The 22420-nt window shown below is 41.3% G+C and overlaps 1 protein-coding gene and 1 long non-coding RNA gene across 2 annotated transcripts in view; one reads left to right on the top strand and one right to left on the bottom strand.

Annotated features, from left to right (window-relative positions):
* Positions 1-347: 347 nt before the first annotated feature.
* Positions 348-22420, bottom strand: part of LOC131577830 (uncharacterized) — a 32848-nt gene continuing 10775 nt past the window's right edge. Inside the window, exons 4-6 of the long non-coding RNA XR_009277301.1 lie at positions 21191-21250; positions 4267-4619; positions 348-3244 (exon numbers count right to left, since the gene is read on the bottom strand). This is a non-coding gene — a long non-coding RNA (uncharacterized LOC131577830). The remainder of the gene's footprint in view (positions 3245-4266; positions 4620-21190; positions 21251-22420) is intronic.
* The window catches only part of VIT (vitrin), a 35895-nt gene continuing 26643 nt past the window's right edge, over positions 13169-22420 (top strand). The window contains exons 1-4 of the mRNA XM_058835991.1: positions 13169-13473; positions 15217-15282; positions 16236-16392; positions 18270-18403. Coding sequence (XP_058691974.1) covers positions 13380-13473; positions 15217-15282; positions 16236-16392; positions 18270-18403 — 451 coding nt within the window. The 5' untranslated portion in view covers positions 13169-13379. The remainder of the gene's footprint in view (positions 13474-15216; positions 15283-16235; positions 16393-18269; positions 18404-22420) is intronic.

The raw sequence follows: 22420 nt of genomic DNA, 5'->3' as shown, positions 1-22420 counted from the left end.
TTGTGCTGAGTGCTTGTTTGGGTGGTGAGGCTCCAAAAATGAATAGCATTGTCAAGCCTGCCACAGCCACTCAGCTCTCTGCAGAGAGATTAGAGTCTTGATAAGTCTCTTCAAAATGCGAATGCTCTCCAACTAGTACAAACATGAACCAAATGCCCCAAGCTAAATAACAACTCTAGTTAATATTTTGTTCCTATAGTTTATGGTAACCACACCACATTCAGAGCAAATAGCAAAATTACACATTCCAGAGGCAAGTCCTCCTTAGAGAACACTTTTTTCTCTAACCTCTCCAAAATTTAAACAAAACATCAAAACAAGAAGACACACACACAGAAAATTTTGTTTAGATGTCTTTTAAAATACATTTTACTAAGAAAAGCCATGTGGCTGTATATGTTTGTAGTTTGTGTTTTCCTATATACATCCCAAAGTTAAAAACACTTTGCATTTGTCTACAGTCAAAGAAAATCTATGCTTTTCTGTGTTACCATCTTCAGACTTTTCTCAGCTCATCACTTGAATGACAGTCATGGCAATAAGACTGATCTCTTTCAGAGATGCAAAGATAACTCAAGCAAAAATAATTGCATTACAAACATTAATTTTTAAATACTAAGTATCTTATATTAAACAAACTTATTTTGCTTGCATGTTTTATTTAATCCTTTGAATTGCTGGGGCTATTCTCACTGGGATGACAAAAAGGACTTTGTGTCTTTTAGTTATTCAGGACATTTTTTTAAGAAGAAACTTTGAATGTACTGCCAATACTGTGTTTCCACCTGTAATAGTAGTGTTATGTTGTTAACTTGGCCTTTAATTGCTCCTACCTTTACTTAAGGCAAGACACTTCTTTCCCTAGCGGTATAATTACAGCACTTATCACTGACTGGTTGAACCAAGCAGTTTTACTAGCTGCACCAAGATTCCTCACACTTGGAATGCAAGAAAGATACTCCATGTGGGTTCTCTTTTGTCTAATAAGGATGAGATCCTACAAAAGACTTTCCTTTAGAGGAGGTATTAACAAGGTGCTCCCTTTTCACCCAGTTACTGACTTTCACAGAAGTAGTAGGAAATTAATTTTTACACTCCTTTTTGTCAAAATTAATTGGAGTATTTCTAAAAAGGGACCACCTGAGCCACAGTCTGAACACAAAAGCCAAAAAACAGGACAATTACTTCATGTGAAATGTCAGAATTATTTATTATTTCTGGCCATTGCTTCTTAGAAAACATTGCTAAGAACAAATCTGAAGTTTATGTAACAATGACATCAAAAACATGACTGTATCTGGTCTGCTTGGAGAATTTTGAACTTTTTCCTTTTCCTCTCTCAACCACAAATAAAACTCTAGTCAGAAAATACTTCATGTGACATCCACAACTTCTTTGGACAAGCTGCGGCAGTGCCTCAGCACCCTCACAATGAAGAATTTCTTTCTAATATCTAATTTAGAACGTACTCTCAGTTTAAGTGTTGATAGGTAAGTCATTTAGGGCACCTGGATGAGATGAGAAAGAAAAGGTGATAGCTTAGCTTACTACCTGCAATTATGACTGCATTCCTGAAAAAAAGGTGCTGTGGCACTTGCAGACACGGGCTGTCTATATGGTGGGACTGGCATGGGCAGGGGCCAGAGCACTGAGGTGTGTGTTGGCCCACTGCAGCTGGCTGGGGTGACATTGTCTTTTCTGGATGGGTAATGAAAAACAAAAGTCTGGAATTTCCTGGCAGCCTTGGAGGGATGTTCTGGCCCCCTAAAGCTCTGGGTACACACCAGGACTCCCAGCCTGCTGCAGCATCAGCTGAGGTTTAGGTTTCTTGTTCAGGGCTCAGGAAGTGGACACTGAACGTATAACATATCCTTCCTTCTAAAAACCTGTCCATCATACATATCCCATTAATCTATGTTGAAAAACAGAAACACAGAACTGCAAAACTGATGATTTGGGGTTTGATTTTTTTTTTTTTTAATTGAAAGGAAAATAATAATCATAGCATGTATTGTACAAAAAGCCAGGGAGGATGCAGCTACAGTAGTCACGGGTCTGCCCTCCACATCTCTCTCTTGCGGAGGAGATTTTTAAGTCCAGAGTCAGAGGGAGAAATAGGTGCTTAACACCTACTTAGAGCACTTCAATTCCTCCTTTGAACTTGCCGGGGCACAAGGAGCCCCCTTGTCCCGGCACTGCCTGGGGAGCCTGTGCTAGAGCTCAGCTGGGACCTGGGACAATGCAGCCCCTGTTCTGGGCCCGGCTGTCGCACAGAGACTATAATTATCTCTCTTCTAATGACCAGCCAGGCAAGATAACAGTTTTCATCCTATGTTTAGAAAACAATGTCTTACTACAAATTGACGGTTCATTTGTCTGTAAAAGAACCTCTCCAACAGTCCTAAAGCAGCTGCCACTCTTTTGCATCCCAGTTCCTTTATTTGCTGCACATTTCCCTCTTGGAAAACCTGGGTAAATGCTGCACAGGCAGCACAGCTTCTCGCTGCAACACAAGAGGCTCAGAAAGGCACAGAAATGCCCAGAAAATCTGTAGCTGTTTAGATTGGATCTCTGTTAGCAAATTAAACGCTGTCTTTCTTGCCAGAGCCTGAATCCCCCTTGTGAACTCTCTAAGCCCCCAGCCCAAAGGGGCTGCAGGCACCGCTGTGAGCGCGACGCAGGGCAGGAGTAAAACTGCTTTGTGCTGACTCGTGATAATGCCCTGTGGAAAGCAAGCTGATGCAAAGAGAGGGATGTGAAGGGACTTGTTCAGATAAAACGGGAGCATATATTACTGATGAACTTTTCTTCCAGCACTGTGGCCCACAGACAAGTCAGGATCTACTGAAATCCTGTAGGCTCCAAAGGCATCTATGGGGTAGCTGTAGTGCCCAGCTGTGATTGCAGCCTGTGTGGGTAAAGCTGCCCCTTGCAAACAAACACCGGGAGGTGCCAGGTTTGGGCAGTCCTGGCAGCATGGCATTCATGGGCTAGCTACCCCAGTATTTACTCTGGGATCTGCAAACATTTGGTACCTAACTCTGTTCTGGAGCAGCTCTACATTTAGTGGTGTCTGAGGGCTGCCACCACATCCTCTGCAGGTGCCCTGCCAGCAGAGAACAGAGCCCATTCCCTCTTTCTGCATCCAGCTCACCCTCATCTCTCTTGCCATCCTCTCTAGTCTCCTCTGCAGCAGGACATGGCTGGGTTGCCTCTTTGGGCTCATTTTTTAGTGACTGAGGCCCTGGGAAAAAAAAAAAAATAAAAATGAAGTTTTGATCAGAAAGAAAATTTCCCAGTGGCTTGGAAGCATCAATATTTCTCATTCAAATTCATTTGAATTAAAAAATAATAATAAAAAATAACACCATCTGCAGATTTTTCCTTCCCTTTTTAAGCAGAACACCCAAATTTATATCTCATATTACAAACTGGAAACACATTTACATTTGGAAGAGTATTTTTAACCATCTCTTGTTCATTCAAATTATCTAGGTTTAAGCAGTTCTTAACATCATTGCTGTAAGTGGCTGACCTGACTTTCTAGCACCTATAAAGTCCAACCCATCTTTGCTTTATCTCCAGAACTTCAGAGTGCATTAAGAGGTCAGTGGCACATTAAGAACACAATCCGTGTCAGTTATCTTAATGTGTCTCATTCTACAGAACATCCCATAGACATTCTAGAATGCAGAAATTACATTCAGCTTGCATTTGCAAACTGTTACTCAGCCTATCACCTTATAAAATATCTTTGTAAATGTAACACATGTAACACAGCCAACAGTCCTTCACCTGGCAGCTTTTTTCATATTAAAAAAAGCACATAATTGCCCAAAATTTTTGGGAAAATTCTGAATGTTCTCGTGTAGCTTCATGCAGTCCTTTAATATCCCCACCAGGATGATCTGGGGATTTCCAACACATTCAGGCTTGTACACAAAACCGTGGAAATTTTTACCTCTCAAAATTACTCATTTGCTGGGAAGTTTGGACACAGCCATGTCTGTGCCTCTCGAGCTCCCTGCCAGGTTCCTTTAGGGACTCAGAAGGCTCCATTCCTTTTTTGTTCCCCCCAAATACATCATTTACCCTTCAGCCCATAGAACAGGGGTGAGACAGAGGAAAGCTGGCAGCAGGGCTGTGTATTCTGGCTGTGGACAACTTCAGTGAGTCAGAGCTACAAAAGGGTAAGGACTCTCTGACTTTAGGGGTATTTTCACAGCTGCCAGCCAGCTGAGCATGATGGGAGCCCATCCTTCTCACCTCTTTGGCAATGCATCTTCAACACTTGAAAATTTTGTTCTTCTGGGTTTGGTTGAAGAAGTTTCAGGACACGAAGCACAGGAAGAAAGAAGCTGCTTGGAAATGAGGCTACATGGGAAGGAGTGTCCTTCCCATGATGATGAGTGGGGTGAGAGGTTAGAGATGTTTAGAGTATTTCCCATGGAGCAACTTGGTACAAACGTTACAAGGGCAAATACTAGCATCATATAAGTCAGAAAAGCCTACTTGCACCCTGTTTTGGAGAAAGCCTTTCCACCAAATTGCATCTCAAAATATGTGGTAATTTGGGACAGTCTTCCGTGGTCTACATCTTCTATTCTTATTGGTGAAATCTGTATGGAGAAAAAAATACATAGGTTAGGCAATAATTAGATTTTAAGTAGAAGCTCTTATGGTAATCTCCTAAAGCCAAAGTTCAAAATTCCTGAGCACGAAGTAGATTATGCAGTGTTGAGAACTGCAGGCTTAGTTTGTTTTCAAAACAAAAGACCACAAATTACTAGTTCCTGTTCCCAGTCCATGTGGTTTCCCTTTCTGATCTCAGTCTCGGAAACAATCCTGTGATCATCTCTATTCCAAACCAGCAGGTTTTAACATATTCTAATATGCAAAATTAGTAAAATAGTGTTAGCTTGGTTCTGAGACACATTTCTCAGCAATTTCTGGCTGTACCCACATTGTCACAGTATCCAGGACTAGGCTCTGAAGGCCACTTTCTCTGCCACTATGTTTTCTAGCTCTTCCCCTCCAGGGCACTCAGATACTTAGGAATGTAGTTTTGGAGGCTTAGCTATTCCTCACCCTGTCCACATGACCCATATGTTAGAGACCACTCCTGCCTGTTGCCGAGGGCTGCCAACGCACGTGCCATAAGGCTGCACAGCTTGGTCTTCACTGTGTCGTGTCTCTCACCAGCAGCTCCACCAACAGCATGTCTCCAGGAAACCAGCACTACCTGTAATAGCCTCATTTATAATGTTGGCACTCATTCAAATCCATAGCTCACTTTCCTCCCCAGAGCAGCGTGGAGCCCCAAGATGTCTTCTTCAGTCACTAAAAAATGGAAACGCTACTCACAGGTTCACGGTTTTCAAACAGCCTTGTCAGGTGAGAGACTCCAGCCTGAGTGCACCTGTTGGGTTGCAGGTGGGCTGCAGACCAGCACCAACTGGGAAGGATACCACTGGATGAGTCTGTAGCAAAGCCAACAGCAATGACCACTGGCTGGGGAGGGTCATGGGCAGGGAGGCCATGGTGGTCATGCAGAATGTGCTGGGATGTGGGGTCAGGCATCCTGGCCCTCAGCAGCTGACCCTGCAAGGAGGCAAGCAATTTGGAGTCCCACCAAAGCAGCGGTAGAAGATGACTGAGGGGCAGAAGGTGGTTTGGGGATGTTTTCTGGTTTGCCTTTGCTAGCAACCTCCCCTGTAGCAGAGGTTAGTTTTTTTCTGAACTAAAGGTATCAGAAAGACACTTAACTAAGAAGGCTTGGGGAAAACATTTCCAAATAGAAGTAATGCAGTTAGGAAGAAATAATATCTTTTGAAAAGTACAAAATATATAAGGGAAAATGTTATGCAGCGCAAGGAGCATGAGACTATTGTTTTTAAGAGGTTGTAAAATTGAAACTAATTTCTTAACTTCGGTTTACTGGTTTCCACAACAGAAGTGGATTTCAGCTTAGCTTTTCAAAATGCTCTCTACAGCATTCCCATGTTTCCTGATTTGCTGAAGACTTTTTGTGAAAGATGCTTCCTTGATCAAGTTGTCATTACTAGACAAATAAATTACTAGACAAATAAATTACTAGACAAATAAATTTCACCACTTCCTGCCTTACTTCAAACAAATGCCACATGCCAGGGCAGTTCCAGATTAATTTATTATTATTATTATTATTATTATTATTATTATTATTATTATTACAAATGTTTTCTGAATCCTTATCCAGCCAGTCCATGGCTTTGGCATGGGACATCACTAGCAATACAAATTGCAGGAGACACTGGATCAATAAAACTTTTCTGTGAGCTGTTGTATAAATTTACTAGCATGCTTAAGGATGAGTCTGGCTTTTGATCTAGACATGCAATTCACTTTCATAGCAAAGAGTTATATGTAGCTTTAAGCAGAGAGTAAACATGCTAAAGTTTCTCTAAATTTCTGCTTCTAAGTTTCTACCTAAAAAAAATGTTGTTTTGTTTGAACATGCTACAGAAATTCCAAAACCAACCCCGGGGTTATGTGCAGTTTTTCAGTGCCTTTAACAGAAATTCTTTGCTTTTAGACTAAACATGTACCTTCAGGGGAATTCTGACACATGACACTAATTCTTAGTTTGCAGGCAGCACAATAGCATGGTTACTCAGCACTCTTTATTGTGCATCCAATCTGAGAAACCATGTACTGCAATTTAAAAAGTCACTTTGACTTGTTCAAACCATTTGTTGAAAATAGAAAATGGCACATTTTCTGAAAAAAAAAAAAAAAAAAGAAAGAAAGAAAGAAAGAAATGTGGCCACAATCTCATGCTCAAAGTTAGCACAGCCCTCTGGCACTGCTGAATTGCAAGTACTTTCCACTGCTTTCTATTTTTGGGAAAATGGCAGTGCCAGAGATTGATGGCACCTGGCTGGGGTCTGAAGGATGTTAAGCAGAAGTAGTAGTAAAATTAGAAAAGTAGAAAAAGTTTGCCTGATAGTGGCGGGGAAGAAATGTGACAAGACAAAAGCAATGGTGGGGAGGAGAACAGAGGGAGGAAGTTTCCTGGACAGGGATTCACAGGTTTAAGCTAACAGCAATTCCCAATGAGGCATGAAAGCCGTGCATCAAGATGAAAAATTAATGCATAATACATTAGCAGAAACCAGGAAAGTATATTGTAATGGCCCCCAACAAAACCATCATCCAGATAGTCCAAATTATATTTTCTCTGTGGGTGGGTGACATATTCTAAATGTATCTCTTCCTTTGCTGGAAGGGGCAGGTCAGACCAACATAATTGATGGTTTTCTTGCTGAGACAGATGAAAATGTATAATCATTGCAGTTTTATTTAAGTTCTGAGAGAGGTCTGGCAAGTTAAATCACACTGTAGTCTTAAATAAATTACTTTCTTCTGAAAGAGCTCTGCAGAAAGTAGAGAAGTCATCATCACTGTTACTTCAACCTTGTGTTTTAATTTCAGGGCATTGCATGAACACAAAATGAGTGATGCAGGGCTGCTTGCATGTTTCTATTTGTCTCTAAATTTCTGGGTATATCATCTCTTCATTATACCTACCTGAATGAGAGTTATTTTGGACTAAATCCCTCTTGTTAACCTGCATATAAACATTTCTTCAATCACCTCAGAAAAAAATTAGTCCAGTGCCCAAAATGCGACTTAGGTACAATTTAGACCTCTGAATCCACCCATACCTCACTTCTATGACTTGAGAGTGACTTGACAGGTACCCTGCAAGAGGTACTGGCTACCAGCAGTCCCCACAGCCCTCTTGTGAGTCAGGAAACTCACATAGCAGAGCAGGTATCATTTAAAATGATATGTGGCAACCACAGCAATCAAAGTACTGTAATTAGAAGCAAGTAATGAGAGCCCTTAATCATGGGTAAATGTCCATGGCCTCAGAGAGTTTGCACCCATGTTTTCTTCATTACTAAAGAAGTCCCCCATCATCAGACTCAGGGGCACAAAAGGTTGGAAGGCCCCAATTTTCTGCCACAAAGAAGAACCCCTGTGCAACAATGAATGACAAACGTGGGGTCAGAAAGAAAGCAAGCGAGGAGGGGACTGACTTGCCACTTGTCTGGGAGCAGAGGGGAGCCAGAGTGTCTCTGTCTCCTCTTCCCCATCTGAATGTGCAAGCCATGGGGCTACACCAAGGAGTGGCTGCCCTGGAGGTGGGACCTACATGGCCATGGAACACATCTGACAAATGGGCTGTGGCTACTGAGTCTTAGGAGGAAAAGGAATATGGTAACACAAAGACTCTTCAAGGGAAAAGCATGAGCTGTCCCCGGGCCCAGAGACTCCTTTAAGAGTGGTTCCCTTGTTCCTTTTACTAAAACACGAGTGCTGAATGTGTGACACATGATACTTCTTACAACCCCTTCACCACAAGGGAAAGACTTGCAGCCACAGAAGACTGGGTTTCCCTGTCAGCTTTCTGAGACACTGGGTAATTAAGTAGAGTGTACTACAGTGCTCTGAAGCTCAGCTCTGCTTCCAGGGAGCATTTTTGGGTTCTTTCATATATGGAAGAAAAGAGGTGAGCATTCACTCATATTTTTTATAGCAGCAGAAGATGAAGTCTATGATATTTTTTAATTCTTGGATGCATATATTCTATTTCAGACCACACAAAAAGTAAAGTCTATCCTCCCATGCAGACAAGCTCACCTCACAAAATAGCACCTTGGATCTTACATTTTGTGACCTGGTCTGGTATACCTACAGGTCAAGTCCAAGCCTCTGAAATGGACCATACCTATCAATCCAAACTTTCTGTCTCAGCAAAACTCAACACCTCCAGATTTTAAAAAGACAGTCACTTAGATGCTTTTTTTATGTACAGACTTTCAGAACAACACGGTGCACTGAGGGTACGTAACTTCATCCCTCTGGCAAGGGGGTGAAACTAAATCACATGTGGCAAGGGCTAGTCATATTACCTAGTGTGCTCCAAAACTAACAGTTCTTGCACTGCCCAGCAAGAAGTACATGGGCACAGAGTATGAGAATTAAACAAATAAAGGGCTAAACAATAATAAAAATAAAATCAATTTAGAAAAAAAACCCCTAAAATGTTTTCCTCTAGAAGAAGATGATCAGCTCTTGTTTATCCAAACGAGTTTACTCACACCTACACCAAGCCCACTTAATTTTCCCATAAAGGGCACATATTTAATTCAACCCACAGTGCTTAGAGATCATGCTGTTAACTGCATGCTACTTGCTCAAATAGCTTTCAAACAAAGTCTACTTCTGTTTTTTTTTTATGGTGCCAGTGTTGCTGAGACATTAGAACCCCTTGAAAAGGGGAACAATGGCACACACTATTGTGGTACAAAGAGAGTATATAAATTAATTTCTGTGGCACAGGAGATTACAGGAGATAAACTGCTTACTCCTGCAGAGGCAAAGCACATGGCACTAGCAAAGAATTTCAGCTTGCACGTGGAATGGACAGCACTGCCTGACACCAAAAATCAAGGACTTAAATCTGCACTTCCTCCAGAAAATGTTACAGTTTGCCATACAGTGACAGTTTATGTGCATTTAAACCATCTGTTTGTTTGTAGTATGTAGCAGCTCTCTCAAATCTTTATAAAAGTCAAGTTGCTAATAAAAGGTCAGCATAAAAATCTTACTTTCTTTATACACAGAAAGTATAGTTTATTAATTCTGTCTCTTCACTAGCACTCAAGAGTTTTCAAGTGTTTGTGGTCAGGAAAAAGTAATCTTCATTCTTTCAAATAGGACTTCAATTTTAAAAGGTAAAATATCAGCAGCACTGGGAAACACTGAAGGAGGTAAGTCTTACTACATTTGTACTTAGCAGGAAGTGAAGCACACATTAATGTAATGTATATACTTAACAGCTTTTCTGGCATAAAGGTAACTTCTGTTATGACACTCTGAAAGATTCAGATGGGAAAATGTACTCTGATAAACAGAGATCCAGCATACAGTTTAGGAGATTTAATAGTGAGTAGTCACTATTTTCCAGTTCTGACTGGGACTTTAAATACTGCCTTAATAGAAATCTGATTAGGAGAAATCTTAGCAAAACTCATACTCCAGACTAATACCAAGTAGACACTTTTCAGTTTGTTTTAATGGAATCTATTAATTTTGTAAAGGAACAAAGGAAGTACAGCTTTGTATTTTATAACAAAGTATCATTCTTATCTACAGGTAAAACATTCCCAAAGAGCTCAGGGGATCTACACAAAGTCTGTTGTAAGCATGGATTGGAGCCCTGCTTTCCCTTCCCAGAGAAACAAAAAAACCCCTGCTTTTTTCCAAGCTGTTGCTCCTGTTACCAGTCCGAAAGAGCAGATGCCATGCTGGTGCACAGTATAGGAGATCTCACACAGCTTAAATCAGGTGACACCCTAGGCCCCAGACACAATGAATGCACACAGACTTCCCACAACAGAAAGTCTAGAGCTTCTATGCCAGACACTTAATAGTCAGCAATGTAAATCCTCCTGATCATTTCCCCATGTGACAGCCCAAGGTCTGAAGGCCAGGACCACCCCTTGGAGTACTGTCACCAGAGCTGTGTCACAGGATGTCTTTGCATTTCTCCTGATATGCCAGTGCCTAAAGTAGAAATTAATGTAGTGGCAAAACCAAGCTTATTTACTGTTATAATTTATTTCCATGAGGATACTAGTATAAACAGCACCACTGAAGATAGAGTCCACAGTAAGATGCTTTTCTGTTTAGCTGGGACAACAAAGCTGTTAAGTAAATCTAACAGACTTGTCTAAATGTTTCCAGTATCTTTCTTACTGATAAACATCTGTTATTGCAGGCTAAGGGGTGTGCTGAACTCTGCTGAACCCCTGACAGGCTTTAAATCTTAAATCCTTTTAGATTCATTGGCTTCTTTCTGCAGTGGATTCGTAACAATTTAGGAGCAAAAGCCCACTTTCTGTTGCCTTGAAGAAAAACGCCTCCAGCCGACTAGGTAGAGGATGCAACTGCAGGCAAGCCTAGGGTACTGCCACCCAAGGGGACTGGGATGGCTCCTGGGGAAGCTGGCCATGCCCTGGGGACAGCAGGGCTGAGGGACAGCAGGGCCCTCAGGAAGCAATGGGAAGTCTTGTGATCAGCCCTGATGATACAGGTGGTTGCACGTTCTGTATGACAGGAAAATTTAGGCAGTATTGGACTCTCCACACAACAGCCCACCCATGAAGCCAAATTTCCCATGGATGCTTTACAATCTTAGACCTCTTTGAGTCTAATTAAACTGGTGATGAAAACATGTCAGCACCAAATACTGTCAGGAAATTTCACACAAATCTCTTCGACTTTAAATAAAAATGCCAATGCTGAATTTATTCACTGCAAATTTTGGGAATGCTCATATTAAGATGTCTCTTGCAAAGTCTAAGCCAGTGCAATCTTTGATGGTGCATGGTAGTTCTGCAAATGAATCTCAGCTTTTATTCTGCCTCTCCTTTTTCTGAGATTGACCTAAAGTGAGAATTCATTGAAGGGGAGCAATTGTTTGATACCTCTGATGTGTTAATGGGTTGAAACATAAAAGGGAGGAGAAAAGCATCTGAGCTAAGTTTCTCTGAGCACTCTTCTATATCTTGGTGCTATTTCTTTTAACAGCTTCACAGTGGAAATAAACTGCAGTAAATGCTTAAAACGGATTTTTGTTCCAAAAGATGGCAACTCTTTTTAATAGAAAGTAACCATGAAAGCAGAATATCACCACTTAACTGCTCTTGCTGAAATGGCTTGTACAGCCTGGGGTCACCCCCATTGCACTGCCCATCATTTTTCAGAAAGACACAGTGACTGTGTTGAGCCACTTTCCATACCCCTGGATTAAATTCAGTGGCCTCTGAGGAACTTCTGCCACTTTCAGCTTTAGCAGCCTAGCAGGAAAACTTTTTCAGGAAAATCACCAAGGAAAGACATTGTGCTACTAAGAAGTGACACTGTTAGTATGTCCTGGCATTTGAAATTCTCCAATTGTAGCACAGAAGCAAAAATCAGAGGTGGATCTGCTCTATGTAAAAAGAGCTATGAATTATATAGACCCAGAACTGGCTGAACTCAGTTTAGACTAGCATACTATTTTAGTCATCCTCACTCATAGCATGTGGCTTGCTTGAAAAAGAAGAGCAATTAAAGTAAAAATATGGAAACATTTTATAGGAAGACAGAATGTAGATTTTTTTTTTTTTTTTTTTTCTCTCCTGTATCTGCCTTGTTCTCTAAATTTCTTTCTGGGGTAACCAAAGCCCTACTTCTGAGTATATGAATTGCTATGTAAAATTGGATGAAATCTGCCATTTTTCCAGGAGGCAGATATCTTGCATTCGCTGGTCATACAAAGCTTTAACATTCTTGTTTAACATTCATATTTTATTTCTGTATAGCAAGCTTGTTTTTTGTTTAGTACAAATATTTCCATTTGTAAGCATGTAAAAAGTTTCTCTGAAGATCAAGTTTATTTCGATCCTCAAGATTCTCCCTGTACAACAGACAAATATATTCTCCCTTCCAGACTTTTTACTCTATTTGTCAAACATTATGTAGTACTTTAATTACTATGATTAACTATGAGCCCCCAACACAAGATTCCCTCAACAATCGTGAAATAATAGCAAGAGCAGCAGGTGATGCTCAGGAGGGGCTGAGAGGGGCTATCTCTGACAAGTTTGAATTCTTGTAACCTGGCCAAGAGCTTTAGGGATGGCAGGGATCATGAACAATTTATGCAGACCCAGGAAAAAATGTTTTCCAGATATTCTGACAGAATCCTCTTAATCTCATACATGTACACACATACGCGTTTTCAGAAAAGAAAAGAAACCAGTAATTTGGCTTACAAAAGATGAAATAATTGCAAAATACTTTATGCAACATCTTTCCATCGTAGATGGATTTGTTTATGTTCCCCATATCTGTGTGAGATTACTTGGTGTGCTTTGATGTGCAGAAAATATGATTCTATATTTCTTATATATAGAAATATATATTTCTTAAATATAGAAAATATGATTTCTATATTTCTTAGAAGAGCAGTGAACAGATTTGAATAGATGTCAGAGCATCTCCATGCCCATCATGCCCTCTCCTGACACTGGCTTCAGAAATAAGTATGTGAATGAAATCTTGGTGTCCTGGAGCAAAAGACAAATTTTGGAGAGAAGTAAAAAAATTAGTCCATGGGGGTGTGATAGCCCAAACACCACCTCCTCTGGGGATATCAGTTGTTCTAAAAAGTGTAATAAGAGGATGCAGCATGTGAGGACTGTGAAAGGTTAAAGAAGAGCGCACAGTGCCTCTTCCCCCACCATTCCAGTGTTGTCTGCAATGCCTCCAAATGTAGCCTGATGTACTCTTCTTTTCCTTTTCAGCGCTCCTTAGCAACACATCCAGATTTTGCTTTACTCACCATGAAGGCCACAGTCATTGCAACCTTCTTTGGTAAGTACAGCTGATGTGCTGCAATTAGTAGTTTATGGGTTTGTACTCTCCCATACTGGATGCCCAGTGGCTACTGACTAATTCTCTTCCCTTTGGACTCCACTGATGAAGCTGATGAAGCTCTCAGTAGCAGGTGTAAGCCTCAGCACAGCTTTTCAGAAATGGGCTACACAGACTTCTTGACTTTGGCATAGAAAAAAATATTAATTATTTGCAGAGATCTCCAAGTATATGACCAATTATATGCAGTCCATATCTGGTGGGCCTGAAAAATGTCTGTAATGTAAAGATTCCCTCTAAAGAAAAAACAGCTGTTTCAATTCTCCCTGTTCTTGTTCTTTCCATAAACAAGATGGTACCAAAAAGTTATAAATGTGTCCTATTTTCTTTCCATTGGCAGTCAGACAGGATCTCACTTTTTGGGAACATGTAGAAACTCCAGAGCTTGCAATTCATCTTACATGAACACTCTGGTTGTGATGTTCCCAGACAATATTCCCCCTAGCTGCTATTTTCAAGTCTGTCAGGACAGTTGTTCTTAGTTCAAATTCACAGCAATCTATGTAGTTCTTCTACATAAATTACCAGATTACTTTCCCCACATTAGATTATACTGTACCATTCCAAGTAGTTGAGATATTGCACTTATTTTCCACTCATGCATTCCTTTTTTGTTTATCTAACTACAATTTTGCCATGGTTACACAACTGCACTGGTGACAAGAGGCCCAAATACTTCATCTATTCATTGTCACTTCAGACACTGACACTGAGCAAGTATTAGGTGTGAGAGTATTGTAATTGTGATTGTAAAGAGTCTACAAACTCTTTACAATCAGTCTAGGGACAGAAAAGAATAAAAGAAAGAAATTATTTCTGTTGCATATTCTAGTAAGATAAGCTTAACAAATGATAAGAGGATCAGCTGACAGAACATAGAGAGTTTCAATTCCCTTTGGAAGCTCCGAGAAGGGAAAGGTGAAGAGGAAAGTCAAGATATTTGTAATGAAGTTATCAATTACCCATAATACAGTGATTATAAAATAAGCACTGAGAATAAAGAGATTTTGTATGTCATTACTTAGCAAGTAAACACAACATGGTAAGCTACATGCATATATTGGGATGCATCTCTTAACGTAACTGCACATGTCCCTTTTACTATTACACTTTTCAAATCATAGTCCTGCTTACTGAAGAAAACAAGTGGCTTTGCTGGGACATGCCACACTAGAACTTCATATGGTCTGTAATGCTGCCCAGTATCCCACACCTGCTGCCACTAGTGAGTGAAATGTCACAACACAAAATTACAGGATAACCTTCCCAAAGGGTTATTAAGAAGAATCTTTCACCCCTGGACTTCCCAGTTGCTTTATGCACAGAGCACACTATTCCATTAACATCTCTATCACACCAATTACAAAGTGTTCCCACTGCCTGTGGAAATATTTTTGTGGTTTTCTGGACCACATGGACTCCCTGGCATCTTTAGATAGTGAGTTCCACAGATGACATGTGAACTGAACTGATCTTTAATCCCCTTCAAAGAACTTCCCCACAGTAGCTGCAATCTTGACTGCAAGGTTAACCACCAAGTAGAAACCTAGATGTGGCTGAGAATATTCCTATTTCAGGTTTCCAACCTGTTGATTCAAATTTGAGAAATATCATGTAGAGGAGCTTGTAGTTACTGATGTTGATAGTCCACCTTTTTCCTGATACAATGTTTATTTGTTCTAGGTGTGTTTCTTACATGTACATACACAGCCAAGGAAGCCACAAAGAAGACAAAAAAGGCTAAGTTATGTAAGTGGTCTCAGTAGAATTTTTGGCTGTTTTACAGCAGACAGCTCCAATTTCTAAGAAAGGTGCAAAGTGAGATAATATTCTGGTTATTCTTCGTAATTGTCTCAAGTCAATGGCGTTATATGTTAGCTTAAAGATTCCTGTATCGAAAATAAATCACTAAGTAAAGTGTGCGTCACTTAACACTTACAAAGGGAAAGTTTTGTCATTCACTACTAAAATGTATCTTCATAGGTCATTAGGTCAAGGATCAAAGGAAGCAGTAAGGTTTTCACAGGAGAGACATAGCTACGTGAAATGGACCAGCTGTAACACAAAGCATACGTAGCTGATTAGCGTGAGACAATTGGTGCATCTCTGTGCACTAGGATGTTTAAGCTATTCTGCTGCAGGAGCATTTCTGTACACAGATTATTTTGCTCATGCAGCTGACAAACAAGCCTGCTGCGAGGCTGTAAACGCACACTTAAATCCCTTGTTCAAAGAAAATTGTACCCAGCAAAAAGTTTTAAAAATTAAGGGCAAGATAATGGGCTGTGACTTCAGCCTGACATTATAGATGGCACAGAGCTACATGAGCACAGCGGGAGGCTTGGGAAGCATCGCCACCCCCTCCTTCCCACGTGTTAACCACAGGCTGGGTGACTACACTTCTTTCTCTCTCCAGCCAAGTGTCATAACAGATATTTCCTTCAGAGAAGCAAACACTGAAGGTCAGAAATATCTGCAGGCTTCCCTATTCCATCCCTAATGACTGCCACATCCCTTGGTATAGGGGTTATTATGTGTTATGTTGTAGATGCAGAAGACAGAGATGTCTTGTATCCCAAAACCATTGATGTGAAGGCTTAGGAGGAGGGCTTTCCTGTCACTCAGTTACTCGCTGTTTCATGACAAGATCACTCAGCCATGAAAGCATTCAATCTGACTTTACCAAGATTTTGCACTCACAGATGTACCCCAGATTGATTGTGATGTCAAGGCGGGGAAGATAATTAATCCAGAATTCATTGCAAAATGCCCTCCTGGATGTCAAGATGTAAAATACCGTGTTTATGGCACAGACATTTATGCTTCTTTTTCCAGTGTCTGCAATGCTGCAATTCACAGGTGAGTGAGCTGAAATGAGTGAGGCACTCAGACAAAACTGTTATTTTAGTGCAGGGCACCTCCAACTTTTCAATTTCTTTGCAGTTCCCACTTCCTTGTAGGTTTGATTGCAGGCTGCTGTAGAAAACCTGAAAGTCCATGTGTGACGGAATGGACCCATTCTTACAGAGTGCTGTCAATCCTGTATTCTTATAGAAATTAGTTGTATTTGAAGAAGTTTCTCAACCTTTGGAGAAATGTCTTGAGATTTCCAGATCTCTCATTCATGCATAACAAATTACTATTGTACTATTATTATTCAAGTGGAAGATAGAGATGGAGCTGCTACTACTAATAAATCTTCAGAAAAAATAGGCATAGCACCAGTGATGAATACATACAGTTCTCATACTTCTGGGATTGGTTTGATTCTCTGGGTTTGAATTTAACTGTCCTTGACATCAAAGACTGAGTAATGTGCTTTCCTGCCACATAAAAGGACACTGCACAAGGAAATGAGCAACATAAATTTTGCAGCAAAAGTTTTTCAGAGTTTTATTAGCCATGCAAAAATGTGCATAAAATTCTAATGGAGAATAACTGTGCGATGAAAACACACTGCAGTTGGAGGCGGGATGCACAGGCAGGATGTATCCAGCTCAAAATGCAGCAAGAAGTTATAAAGCCTGATTGACAACTTGACTTAGTTTGGAGTTATTTGAGCTACTGCTGCCCTTCCGGCTCTGTGAAAGAGCTGGGGTCTCGGCTAAAGTGGGATAGGTAATGCTTTGGGAGCTCACCCCTCGTCTCTGCGCTGCTCGGCGCTCAGGCTGGGGTGCCCGTGTGAGCACAGGTCTGCCACCTCCTGGCTGCAGCTCTGCCCGCTCAGCCCTCGCCGGGGAGATGACTTTCCAGCGGCAAATTCCTCCCTCAGATACCAGTGCACAACAGAAATTGTCTCGGCATGCAGAATTAGTCTCAAAGGGAAGGGAATTAAAACACTGGTAGCATCTGCAATCTTCCCGCAGCCTGGCTGGCTGTATTGTTACAGTGAGGGTTTCAGTTTTTCTCATTTGCCAGCTGGTTTTGGCTTTATTAGCTTACATGTTGCAGTTCCACAGACAGTGAATTTCTTCTCCATACATTTATTTTAACAGCAGCTTCACACAATTACCAGAGCAAAATATGCCTCTAACATACTCTTCAACCCCAGTTGCTCCTCAGCACTTATTTTCCTGCCTGCCATTGTTACTGCCAGCCCTACAACTCCCCTACAGTTGCAGTTGCTTCTCAGTTGACCTGCTACCCTAGTGATGCCAGAGCAGGCTGCATACACTGAAGGTTTTCTGTTTGTCTTGAGGTACATGTGACAGTGCGTGTTAAACACCATTGGATGTGCACCAGACCTGGAGACTGCCAGGTTTTCTACAGCTTCCAGCAATATTGTGTCCAGTTTACTCCAGGCTGAGGTCAGAAACAAGTCTGGGCTTTTGCAGAAAACACATACTGAAACTCAAAGAAAACACATTCTGTCACATGGTTGGCCTGAAAACTCCTCTGAGAGCCTCTGCATGTATCTTCAGTCATTCAATCAAGCTTGCAGGAATTTTAACGAAGGCGGTAGCTTTTTCTTGTGTGCAACTAGGTCAAGCTTAAACAGAGGACCAGTAGATCAGTGGGAAGAGCAAACAGATCCTGACAGCACTTTGCAACAAACTGCTCTTCTCTATGTGGAAGGAGCACAAATATTAGCAGCAGGCCTAGTAGTAACATCACAGCCCCACCACCACCCCTGGTTTAAAGGTAAAAGGAATCGCTTCATACCTCTCACATTGTAGAACAGTTTTGAAGGATTTTGTGGAATTTCTCACCTCAGACACTATGTTTCCTCCTCGCAGCGGTATAATTGACAACACAGGTGGGAAGATCCTTGTCCAGAAAGTCGCCGGGCACTCTGGTTACCGCGGGAGCTTCTCCAATGGTGTCCGGTCCCTGTCACTGCCACGCTGGAGGGAGTCCTTCCTCGTGTCAGGTACCGCTCTGGGGTGGGACACCCACCTGCTCCCCACCACTGAGTGCTGAGCAGCAATGGCAGGAGAGGGAAGCAGCCTCTCATTTTACACTCCTGGTTAATCACAACAGTGCATGTGAGATGCTTCTTGTTCTGGGCTTCCCATGAAGCCTGCGAAGAGACACGCACCCTGCCAGAGGTCTGCTTGGCTCAGCCCAGGGCAGCTCTGAGCCCACTGCAGGAGGTGATGGGGCTGCTCTGGACTGAGCCTTGGAAGGCACCTTAATTCCATAAAATCTACTGCTCTCCACCCTGGTAAGCAGTGCTGCTGAAAGGCCTTCTGGCCATTTGAAACATCCTCACCTTGCACCTGAATTTGTACCTCCTGAAGTGACTCCAGACTTATGTCAAACCCCATACAGCCCTACTGTATGTGTGCAAACCCTTTATTAAACAATTTGACTGGTATATGCCAAGTATGTCAGGGAATCTCTCTACCTCTGTTAGCCAAAAAGTTTTGATACCTAATAAGTGCAGGTAAATCCATCTTAATTTAATGCTCATTCCTTTTTTTCTCCCCATACTATATATAGGAACTCACTTGCATTTACCAACTAAATTCACAGATTTTTAAATTTTTTTGCAAACTAGATGCCTTTTACATCAGATTCAGATTATCTTAAATCTATTTGCACTCACTCTACCTGTATGAAAGAGGGTTTGCTGACCTGGCTTTACATAAAAATTCTAAATATAACTTCTTGATACATTGGTCCAGTTCTTGCTGGTCTGTACTTTTGGAGGTTTAAGACTGATGCTAGTTAACTACATCATTCCTGAAAAAATCAACAGCTCAGGCTGCTGAACACCTACTAAAAATAATGTTCTTTCCATCTGAAAATCTGTAGACAGCAAAGGAAGTCTCAGAAACTGACCAAAACAAACTGTCATCTTAATTTTGCATTCATGTATTTGGATGCACTTTTTTACAGCGGTCTGCCATGGGTTTATCATATTATGAGAAGGATTTATTTTGGATGAGTAGGAATTTCCTGGAATAGCTGAATTGCTACTCAAACTTGTTGCAGGTTTTTTCTCCAACAAACAGCACATTGTGATTCTGGTACATAAGTGGGAAAAATATTTTTTTCCTTTTTTTTATCTCAGCAACTGCTCAGTTGTCGTCCCATAAAACTGTAGAAATTCTTCCATGAAACTGTAGGAATTTTTTATTTATGATAATGTCTTTATTTTTAATTAATGAGACATTATAAAAGAAGATACAAGAGAAAGTCACAAGAGCATATCAAAGGAGATGATGAGAAACCTGGGTATGTGTAGGCACGATGAGATTAGTCCCTTGTGCACTTAAATCTATGCACACTGAGCACTCTCACACATGACAGTAGAACTTTTAGTTTAAAAACTAGCTCCAATGTAAATCTAACATACCATACAACATACATATTGTATTTTATATATGAACAGGAAGGAAACTTTCACTATACCTACTGAAAATGTGAGAAATTTAGAATTTTAGAGAAATTTAGAATACAGAAGCCCAGGAAGGCTCTGCTACTCATCTCAGCAGCCTGAGGCTCCATGCATACAGATCTCCTCCTCAGAAAGAGAGGAGTTGGGGATGGAATTTTTATGATTATGAGTCATAAAAAGCCAGAGCTGCATAAAGCATTCCCCAATAAAAATATAAAGTCACCTAAGGCATTAATTTCAGGACAGCTTTAGAGCTTTAGAACTGAGTCCCCTATTCTCCAGCTGAATTCTCTTCCATCAGACCAGACCTATGTGCAATACTGTACTCTGGAAATGTGCCAACACCTTATTCCTAGTTAGGTTATTATCACTGAGTTTGCGATGCTTAAATTGTGAATGAACATCCACACAAAAAAGCAGAGAAGAGGAATCCTTGGGGGACCCAGGGAAGAAAGTGGCATGATTTAGGGGCAGTGGAGAAGGAGGTCTGTCCCCTGAGATTATAGCAGCCAGCACACCAGGAGGTATGCAAACACCTTGGTATTCACTTTCAAACGCTGAAATGCCTTGGCACTCAGTTGAATGACTCCATTCAGTTTAGCAGGAGTTTTGCAGCTAGTGGGTTAAGAAAATAGTCCTGAACTCCTGGGTTTGCTAGTCACAAGTAAGCGTGAGAGGGTGAGCAGCCACTGCACTATAGCAGCCACCATGCCATAGCTTGCATTTTAATGTCCAAAGCCGATGTTTTCAGCCCACACAAAAGCACATTTTTAAGTATGCTAAGTGAACTCCAAGCTAGATGTAACTTTTTCCCAATAGTGAAAAAGACATATTATTATTGCCCCAGGGAGCAGGGCCACATTCAGGTCAGACCTCAGGCCTACCTCTTGGTCACATATGGGATGCAAATTGCTGTTGGTCAAAAATCCCAGAATCCAGCCTCCCCACCCCAGCTGGTGTATTTTCACAGCAGCAGGCTTCAGGTTTGCATTAGAAATCAGTTTAGCACAGAAATATTCCAAATTAAGATCAGATTATCATGCTATTGCTGCATCTGTGTATCAACTGCTCATACTGACAACTCGTTCTCTCTGTAAGGGATAAAGGAAAGCACTTAGAAACTATCTGTGATCCTGTAATTTTTCTGTCTTTCTACCAAACTAGCAGATCTCCCTAGTCCTTCTTGGCTCCTGATCCCAGTTTTAGTTCAGGGGCACATGGATGTGAAAACCTGCTGTCCTTCACTTAAACCAGCTCCCGTGAGAGAAGCCCAGAAGGAAGCTCTTTCCAGTTTTTCCACACATGCTAACTTACCAGCTCTTGTCTTTGGTGGATCTGTGTTGACTTTGGTGGAGCTGCCCTCAGTTTATATCACTGTAAATGAGAAATGGAATAGCTTTTTACATCATTACCTTGTTAGTAACTCTAACTTCTTTATCTATAGTTTTGTAATGACATCTGAAATTTCAGAGAGGAGCAAAACAAAGGAGATAGATACATGAAAAGGGACAAAAGACAGGGATTCTCCAGCTCCACAGACATCCCTGCTCATCAGAGTTCCTCTAGCATGGACCTTTCTTTGTGTGCCATTGATACCTTGGAGTGGCTACCTAGAACAGAGGCTAGACAGAGTTAAAATAACTAGTAGGTATTTATTAAAGGCCTTCAATAGATACACCTTGGGCAGTGCAAAAGCCTTGTAGAGGCTACACCCAAGATGGAAAACAGTCCCCAGTTTCTCAGACAGATATAAGTTTGTTCTACTTGCACATCAGAGTTTAATCACCCAATTATACCTTCAGGTAATGAAGTCACATTCCCCCAGTTTGCTTCCCCCCAACTCACTTTTGTTTATTCTTTTTGGGGGCTGAGGCAGAAGGTGTCCATGTGTTCTCAGGCCTGGAAGGATTGTTTTACCTGACAAAATGTGAAGGGAGCTTGCTAATATTCTGTATGGAGTTCAGAGTTATACACTAATTCAATACAGGATCTGAAAAATATAAAACCTAAAACCTTAAGGCATCACCATTGAACTCCATGGGAACTCCAGCTTCCAAGAGTGGCTCAGTCTGTAGGAATTAATTCTGTTCAGTGCTGTTGGTCTCTGGATTATTCACCCGGGATGACAACTGACATTCCTGCAGTGCCATATGTACCTCCCTAAAGAACTCCCCAAGGGAACAGAGGAGAGATCATCATGACTCAGGTTTTGCAGGAGGTGGAGGTAGGTCACACCAGAGGTGGTCCAGATACATGACACAGCACAGCGTCTTGTGGAGACAGTCACCAGGGTCAGAAGACCTACGTTCATCAACTCCTAGAGGCCAAAGCAGTCTTCTCTGCTGGGCTTCTCTGCAATACTTTTCATTCAGTGAGCTATGTGATTATAAAAACTGTCCCAAGAGATGGAACTGCATGGCCACACGTAGCAACAGAAATGGTGTCTGCTCTGGCACTAAAAAGATCTGTGGTTTAAAGCTTAACTGGGAAACGTACCTCATTGTTTCAAGACAGGACTCTCATTTTAGATCTAAATATAGGTAC

The sequence above is a fragment of the Poecile atricapillus genome, chromosome 3, assembly GCF_030490865.1.
Source record: "Poecile atricapillus isolate bPoeAtr1 chromosome 3, bPoeAtr1.hap1, whole genome shotgun sequence".
NCBI classification, from domain to species: Eukaryota; Metazoa; Chordata; class Aves; order Passeriformes; family Paridae; genus Poecile; species Poecile atricapillus.
The sequence above is the reverse complement of the archived record's forward strand: the minus strand, read 5'-3'. Positions and strand labels throughout refer to the sequence as shown.